The following is a 9,428-nucleotide window of genomic DNA, read 5'->3' as shown; positions in this document are numbered from 1 at the left end:
CAAACCGAGCAATGTGAATTCTTCAAACACAATATACACATCTAACAATTTTTAGGCAATACAGTTGTCATTTATGTATTTTGAGCATGAATTCCTTCGCGGACAGCCCACTATTCTTTTTTATGGATAACATGTCACCTATAATTTCTGTTAAAGCTTCCAAAGATATACGAAGAGTTGTTGAATTATCGGATACAGGTTGTGATGCCAGATTACCAGTATCTAAAATTGCACGACACATTAATCGACCTCATTCTCCAAAATTGACTAAGATAAAACAACATGGAAATTGGGAATCGTATTGCCCAGAAAAAATCGAAAATAAATCTTACGGAGAAAGATTTCGCGTACAAAATGAATCAGACGCAATGGATACTGAAGAATGTTTCTTTATTCTTAAAGAAGATGGAACTAATCAGGTACATTTTACTTAAATCAATTATGAGTATCTACAGTTATTCAAGGCTTAAACGTAAATCAGAAATTTTATTTAAATTAAAGAAAAAGATTTTTTATAGACATATTTAACTTAATACTTTAATTTGAAATTTATATTTTACGTTTAATGTTTACAAATTTGTAGAAGACTTTGCTTTTCGAATCTTTATATTTTATTCAATACAATTGCCTAACCTATTTTGTATAGTCATTATGGGTGAAACTTATGTCAGAAAATTGAAAATTTTTAAAATCTTATTTAGCTCTGAAGATATTCTAGGCATTTAATTGGTCTAATTACTATATCAAATAAAGGAAGGCTTGATTTTTACCATCCTTTTCTTTATTCTACTTAATTTTTTTTTGCTAATAAACAATTGTTTATTTTTGTAATATTACACTAAAAATACACGTTAATCATTTTGAAAACATTTTTCAATAAAATTTTCCCGCTTTCTTCTTTTTTTAATTAATTCTACAGTACTACTTGCAAAATCACTCTCCACATGAAGATTTTACTGAAAACGTAGAATTCAAGAGAAGTCCAGGGTCCAAGGACTTCAGAACCAAATTAAGAGCATCACCTGATAGATTAAGATCAAATTCCTGTGAACCAGATGACGAATCTTACGAAATCTCAAACACCTTTCGCAATAATCCTAACATAACTCATGAAAATATTCTAAACGATATAAAAAAAAACAATCCTTTTCAATCCCATCCAACGAGACCAAAAAGTGCTGGAGCTAAATTAAAATTCGCTCGTCCCAATTATCCTAACAATAGATTAGATGCTAACCTTATTGATCAACCTATTATCGATAGAGGAATGGTCTCTGTGAAACAAGATAATTCAGAAGACTTCATATCCACAGAAATCCCACGAAATTCACCAGGATACCAGAAACTTCACTGGCAAAGACTGAACATGTCCTCTTGTAACGACATTGAAGACCATATCGACGAAATATCGCATAGAAATCACAGATCTTCTAGGTACAATTCAAGAAACGAAAAACCAGTCAGTTTAGCGAATTCACATAAAATGTCAAAAGACTGGATTGAATTGACTCCAGACAGAATTCGATCCAGAACATGGTCATCACCTATAGATCGACGAAAAAAAACACGATGTTTTTCAAAAAATGTCTGTGAAAACTTAGATCAAATTGAAAATAAACAGGATAATAAAATTTCAAATGACGAATATTCTAAATATTCTAGGTTAAGAAACACGAATTCTAATCGTTCCATAGACAAACCAAGACTATTCGTGGATCGTGCAGTGGATAAAGACAGTTTATCTGACTTACGAAATGTTTGTACATCCACTGAACATCTTTCTAGCTCGACTATTTTTGACACGTTGTCGAATCAGGTTGAAAAGAGTAATATTAAAAGTAGCTTTTGGGACTTTATTCCATTGAACGATAAAAATAATGGAAAATGCAAGGAAGTTTCTGAAAATAAGAAAATTGGTTATCCATATCAACAACACGTTCCTTTAGACAGTAATACTTATCCAATTCTAAAACATTCAGCGAAGAATAATGACTGTTCAAAATGGAAAAATAGATTTTCGCAAAACGATTCTGTGAATAATCCATCGCCATTAATAAAACGTCAAAATGCATCAGAAACTACTAATGATAAAAGAAACTTCTTTGTTTCTTCTTCTCATAATGAACGATTTAACAAACTTTCAGCAAACAGCAAAAAAGCAAAAGAAGAATTAAATCCTAACCTCGAGAAAAGTCGAATTACGATTCCAAATATTCATAAAAATTCTAAAATTGTGGATTCTATAAAGAATCAAGAGGAATATAAATGTGAATCTAAGAGTCAGAGTAAAATTGGAAATAAACATACTTTTGGATGGACAAACAAAGCAAATAAGTATTTGAAGAGACCAGGTAGCGTTTTGAAGAATGAAAATGATAACAAGAAGAAAATAGTGAATGCTAGCGACATCTCCAACGTTACCAACAATCAGAAAGTTAGAACAAATATTATGGAGAGAACAGCGGCATGTTTGAAACGAAAATTAGATAAATCGAAGATTAAGGAATATTCGACAAGCAATCAGCTCTCACCAATAGTGATAGAGAAGAAAATTCGTTCCGAAGTTTCAGCTTGCTCCAAATTACCGATAAGAATAGGAAATCGTCGAAGATCGAGAAATCCAATGACGAGGGATCAATTTGATTTCAAGTTTATTTCTAAAGAAGAAAACAAAGAGATAGAGATGAAAGAATTGAAAGAAGATTCGTGTAGGTTAAGTTCTGTGAGATCTCGAACGAAACCGAAAATAAAACCAAGTGTGATGTTAGATGAAGCGATTGACTTTATCGACACGGTGAAAAATTTCCAATCGATGGAAAGTGGAGGATCTAATTTAGAAAATAAAAATAAAGTTAAGGATTGTTTGGTAAATAATTTAAAAGCGAAATCGATTTTAATTGAAGATCGCGTTGATAATAATCTAGTTGGTAACGTAGATACGAAGGACAATTCGTCGACTTTGATAGATTCTTCCAAAAATGGGAATCTGGAAATTAATAACATCGTAGATGGAAATAATGAAGAAATGGAAATTTTGAACGCGGAAGAAGATCAACGAAAGAGAAATGTCACGAACCGTGGACGAGAAATGAATCGTAAGAATTATTTGACGAAGGAAATAGTTGATGGTATCGCGAGAAGTGGTCTTAAAGAGAAATGTTGTTTTCGTTTGAATGATGAGGAGGGTATTGCATGTAATAATTATTATAATAAGGAACGTAGGAATTTGGACTTTTTTCGATCGCGAAAGCCTACAGCAATCAAATCGCAATTCTGATATAGTGAGATTTAATTATTGAACTTAAAACGTTAACTAGACGAAATCATGAAATAAAAAATAAAAAAATAGAATTGAGATAATACGAAAACGTGATAATTACACATCGCAGACTGTAATTGATTTGAAAACTATAATATGTATTTTTTAATTTCACATATAGAACACATTATAGCACAGAAAACACATATAGAAAAATGGTCATTAATATAAATAAGTTTTTGTTTCAGTTTTACTTTTGGACGTTTCTGAAAAAAAGTCTTGAACATACTAGCAAATATTAAAAATTTATTTAATAAAAATTATATAGGTTTCTAAGTTATTCTAATAAAATAATTCTGAATTTCTTATGTATTTACAACAGTATTTTTAATAAATTCTAGTTTCAACTGGTCTATTTGCTTCTGGTCAATCTTAAGCTTCTTGTTAAGTAAGAGGTAAGTATATGTATAACTTTATTAAATAAGTATAACAGTTATATTCTAGTAAATAATTCGTTTATTAAATTTCCCGCAAATTATATTTGCATTCATATGATATCACTACCCTTCCACAAACATTTTACAATATGCTCAAATCTACCCCCGAAACACGCGCAGAGCCGCAGATACCATAGAATTCTTTTTACCATACTTCGAATTTCTACAATTCCAATTATTTACATCAATCGAGAATATCGAGCCATAGAAAAAGAAGGTTGTCGTCGTGTAAGTTCGTACAGATGGACAAGGCGTGTGTGTCAACTTACTGTTGTACAGGGGGATGCCCCATGGGTTACCTCAAAAGAAGATTCCGAATGATACCAATTATGTCATCAACGCACCATACATCCCACTGGCTCCGTTCGTTCGCTGTCATAGCATGGATTACGCCCGCATGTCAACCCCTGCCAGTCGCGCCACCCTCGTATTTTTGCTCCCTCTCTCTCTCTCTCTCTCTCTCTCTCTGTGCATTCGTCTCTGCGGGGATCCACACAATCTCAGAATCAAAAGAAAAATATGTAATTGTCTTTATTTACCCTTCCGGCTTTTTCACGGTCGAATGAGAACCTGATACCGTGGCGGGAAAATGTGTGTGATTTTATGGCAAGAACGTAGTAGGATTGAATAAAAAATCGGAATTATGCGGCTACTGTTTCGTTTTTAGTGGCAAAACTTGCCCCTACTCTTGAAGATCAAACATGCGAAACTTTGTGTCCGTTTAATAAATTTTTAAGGTGTCGCAAGGCTTTCTTTTGAAAAAAAGAATTAATTAATTCCTTCGTCTCGTCATTATCTTTATTATATTGGTAATTATAACATCGTTTTCTTATCAAAGAAACTAGTTGATATATTAATATGTTCGCTAAATAAGTTCACATAATTCAAGCTTCATAATCCAGATCAAGAATTGAAGTTATACTAAAGATAAAAATTGTTTTTCTTTTTTTTTTTTTTTTTGAAGTATTACACTTTTTGTATCTATTCACTGTAAATACGCTTCACGTAATTATTCCTCTTCAGGAATTTCAAATCCGTCACATGTAATTTTCCAATATGCATAGGAGGGAGAAGATACGCGGAGGTCGCCTTTAACGTCAGACACATCTAACCCTCTTTGCACGTGTCATCCCAGAGACTAAGGGCGTGAACTCACGTCCACGCACGCCCACGCACGAGGGGAAGATAACCGTTGCAGGGTCACTCGACACGACGCTTCTCTCGCACGATCTTCCTCTCCGCCCTGTTGGAACGGCGACGTGTAACAACCCTTACCAACACGACTAACTTTCTCTCTCTCTGTCCAACTTTCCCTATCTCTTTCCCTCTGTTAGGGTTGCACAATCGCGGCCTGATTGATAATTTATACGGTGCGTGCAGGTTATTTGATTATCTGTCCCCCAACTGGCCCTCTTCTTCTGCCTTTCGTCTCCTTTTCTGCACCATTTTCTAGTCTCCTCGGACTTTATCTTTTTTCATTCACTGTTTTACATATTTTTTTGGATATTTCTGTGTAATAGTACGCATCATATTCCTGGCAGAGCTACGTTTCACGATAAAAAAAGAAAAACCTCCAAAATTATTTTGCAAAAAGTTATCATTAGATACTAAAATATTTCACCGTAAATTTCCAGATACCGGAAATGAAGAACAAACATTTTTGAGGAATCGAGAATCGAGTGATACCTAGCTTAAAAGAATAAATTCTTTTAGTTTTAGAAAGAAAAATACGTGTTGGTTGGATTAGACAACGATCTAATAATTTGATTATGCGATTCGGACATGGTTGTTTCGCGCAATCCTATTTTTGTAAATTTACTTTTGTTGTGATTTCCGATCTGTTCTATTTAAGTGAGATGCTAAAAATTCAACGCCACTATAATCGTAAATTAATCTGATTTCAGCTTATTGTGTGGAATACACGTGTATGCAATATCGCCCCTTATCAACCTTGCACGTTCTGGATGTCGCTTAGAATATTTCGGGGTATATCTAAGCCATTGCACATGTCTGTCCAGAATGTAGGGCGCAAATTTACGTATATGTACACCCACGCTTACGAGGAAGAATATAATAGCATCAGTTCCTTAATTAGCATGTTGTGTACACTGTACGTGTTCTGTACATAATGGAAGAACGAATGACCTTTGCTTTCGTATTTTATTATCTATTAGGTTGTCCGAAAAGTGTCTTTCCTTTACAGATATGTCTTTTGCAAGGATGTATCTTTATAGAAACATGAAACCTAATCTGTCAAACGTAGTGATCTTTATCTTGATAGAACAAAATAATTCGATAAAATAATATAAAACGAAAAATGTGCATCCATTATTTCCTTATAAAACGAAAGAAACTTTTCGGACGGCCTAATAATTTGTTGTTCTTAATCATCGTACGAACGCGTCGAATATTGAAAGAGATGGGAATTTTCTCTACCATTCTATGTAAATCTATGATAGATACGATTGTTCGATACAATTCTTCGTCAAATTTGACTTCCGAGTTTAAAGTTGAAATATATTATAATTTATCAAAATAAATAATATAATAAAGACAAATAATAAAATATATGTATTACGTGCAATGGAGTGTTTTCAATAAAACATATACATACATTGGTACAATTAGGAATTAAACATTTTTGTCAAATTTTAATGTAAATATTTACAATGTTTGCAGATTGTTAACAATGAAAAATCGAATTATACGCTGTTTTATGACTTATTTGCTTACTCGAATCTTACTCGAACATGTTGAGGAAGACTTCGTATATATCTACGTACATATACATATATAATACGTATATGCTAACAGCGTTTCAATAAGCTTCGGGGAATTACGCGCGGATTAATTTCGATACACTGAAGGGCCTTAGGGCGTACCCTTTCGGAGTCTAATTGGGTTGCACGCGTACGTGGCTACGTGTGTACAGTTTCTCACTCCTTTCGTGCGTGATCTACGCGCTTCATCCTGTGTGTACATATTTGGTGGGTTCTCTATTCAGCGTTACTCCGACGTTACAGAAACCACGGAATCCTTTGCCACCTCAAATTTGTGAATGCACGCGAGTATAATAATTTGGATATATTGGTATGCGACAAGATCGATTCTAATAAACCGAATTGTAATATCTCCACTGAACGAATAGAGAAAATGGTAATTTTCAGACACATTAACGTTACAACAAAATTGCGAATTTTGAAAATTCACAGATGTAAAAGCGCACAAGATGCAGCTAATATACAAAGATCATGTTCGAATTCGAATTCACAGATCAAATACAAATTTTATTTAAACTTTGTTTCGGATTTCATCGCTGTATCTGAGATTCTTTACGTTCTTTTTTATCGATCTCGTAATTTTATCGATACATCATTTTATTGATATAGTAAAATCAATCGGCCGAAAAGATCGCTCGCGCTATACAGCGCAAAGGAAATGAATAAACGTGAAAATCTGGAGCGTGCGTTCCTCTGCTTCGCGAAGCGGAATGCACCCATTAAATGATGCAGCCACGCGCCAAAATAAAGGATCATAGGGGAGACTACCTAAATAAGTTTCCTATAGCCGCAGGCAGTGCACGATTGTGCATCGAACTGTCGTAGGACACGAGGACGCCGAACGTTCTCACGTTTTTGACGCGATCGGTTCAAAACGTCACTTTTGACACGCGCACTGTTCAACGAACCCTCGAAATCGTTGATCGACGCGGAAGACGACACGTCTGACCTCAGCGATTTCTTCGCGGATCACTGAAGAAAATTATACTTTGAAATTGTATGAGAACCTTGTTAGATAAATTAGGAGATATATCAAAATTTAAGTAATTAACATTAAGAAGTTTTTCCTAAGTGCGCTTACGGAAATAAATTATCCGTTTCTTGAGAATCGAGTGTTAATTGCGTTATCCGTATAATGAGATCGACAAACTGACAAAAAGCGGAGGCGTCGATGACGACGGAGTGTGAGAGGTTTAATTTCGAATCAGATTTCGAGTTATCGGTCGGTTGTGTAAGGATTCACATTGGAAAATACAATCCTATTAAAACTGTATAATACACGACACTCGTCGGGTAATATCAAGCTTCAAAATAAAACAAGGCACAAGAAATAAAATCGAACGAAGAGATCGAAAGAAGAAACAAGATCTGGCGATCTCGAAGCGGATAGTTTATTTATCGCGATCGATCGACGCCGCGAGTGGTTACACTGCGAGCGCGTAAATGGCCGCGAGCCTTTATTTAATAAGTTGTTATAAATTAAAGGGCTACCGCATATTAAACCACCCTCGGCATATTTATAGTGATTCTTAAGAGAGTACGCCGAGCGTACGGATATGTAAATCAGTGGGGCCGCCGCGCCGCGCCGCGCCATTTCAACTTCGCCACATTTCGATACTCGTTCGTCTCGACACACAAACACGCGTTTTCTTCTCTCTATATGTACTCCTTTACTTTGTTGCCGTACGTCCATTCTGACTACTAGCAATGCTACGTGTGTGTACTTATACAGCGTGTTTCAGTGGTCCTTGTACAATCGGCAAAAAGGTTATTCTACGTGAAAAAATAATTCGAAAATATGGAACAACGTTCGTTGGAATTTTGTTTGATATATATGAACTTGGCTAATTATCGACTGGTTACGACTGGGTAAAAAATCAGCAGCATGTCATGGTACCTGCGAAAATAAATGGAAAATGTAGAATCACATTTTTTCCTCTAATGCCTGGTTGTCAACAAAATAGGGTTTGGACGTGTTTAGCTAAGAATTGGACCGGTAGACGCGATGAATTTTCAAATTTCATTTTCTCGAAAACGAAGCATCGTACGAACAAGTTTTACTCCATATTTTTGAGTTGTTTTTTCACATAGAATCATCTACTTATCGATTCTACTATGATTACTGGGACACCCTGTATATATCTAGGTATATGTACGTTTGTGTATCTTGAGTATATATAGGACTGAAACCGGAGGTCCAGAGCCATACACAAACGTAGACACGCTTATGAATTTATCTTCAGCGATGAAACGACAAACGGTTTTAATTGCCGCCCCGGGCTACGCCAGAGATCGCCGCAAGTCCCGCGGGATCTTCCGTTTCTTCTTTGCCTCGTTATCTCGTACTGAAGAAGCTCCGATAAGCGTTTAGGCTTTAACCCTTGTACAACCATTGCTTGACCAGTAACGCGGCTATTTTTTGCTTTATAGCTCGACCGAGCAAGGGTGTAGTTTTTTGGGTACGAAAAGTGGAAACAGAGAAGAAATTAGAACTTCTCTGTCTATTTTAATTTCTTTATTTTTATTCCTTATGAATCTTTCTGTTCTGTAGACGATATTCGAAATACCTACGTCACTCGTATTAATTAATGATTGTAATTTTATGTAATGTCTTTATATTATTATTTTCTATTATTTTTCATTTATATTAATTAAATACTACTCTGTCATTATCAATTTTGATAATGCCATTATTAATTACTGATTAATTTCACAATTTTTCTATCACCGATCCAATGTCTCGGAATTAATTATATATTGAAAGTCAATTGTTTGTAGTACGAATCAGTATATCGTAATTTTTCAACAAGAATAAAAGTATTTTCTCGTGTAATTTTCTAATCAAAACTTTCAGAATAGATTCGTCAGAATCGAAGGACGAATAAAAAGAGA

General features: G+C 34.7%; 1 protein-coding gene across 1 annotated transcript; it reads left to right on the top strand.

The window, feature by feature from the left end:
• LOC117207562 lies at positions 1–3,470 on the top strand. The gene is made up of 2 exons (XM_033447881.1): positions 1–419; positions 920–3,470. The coding sequence occupies exons 1-2, from the start codon at positions 87–89 to the stop codon at positions 3,275–3,277; spliced, it is 2,691 nt and encodes an 896-aa protein (XP_033303772.1). The 5' UTR covers positions 1–86; the 3' UTR covers positions 3,278–3,470.
• Positions 3,471–9,428: the final 5,958 nt, after the last annotated feature.

The sequence above is a fragment of the Bombus bifarius genome, unplaced genomic scaffold, assembly GCF_011952205.1.
Source record: "Bombus bifarius isolate JDL3187 unplaced genomic scaffold, Bbif_JDL3187 scf7180000008038, whole genome shotgun sequence".
NCBI lineage: Eukaryota > Metazoa > Arthropoda > Insecta > Hymenoptera > Apidae > Bombus > Bombus bifarius.
The sequence above is the reverse complement of the archived record's forward strand: the minus strand, read 5'-3'. Positions and strand labels throughout refer to the sequence as shown.

Excerpts from the sequence above, each read along its gene's own strand:
- LOC117207562 (XM_033447881.1), top strand. The coding sequence starts at position 87 with ATGAATTCCTTCGCGGACAGCCCACTATTCTTTTTTATGGATAACATG. Across the intron at positions 420-919 it reads AAGAAGATGGAACTAATCAG|TACTACTTGCAAAATCACTC; the intron begins GTACATTTTACT and ends TTAATTCTACAG.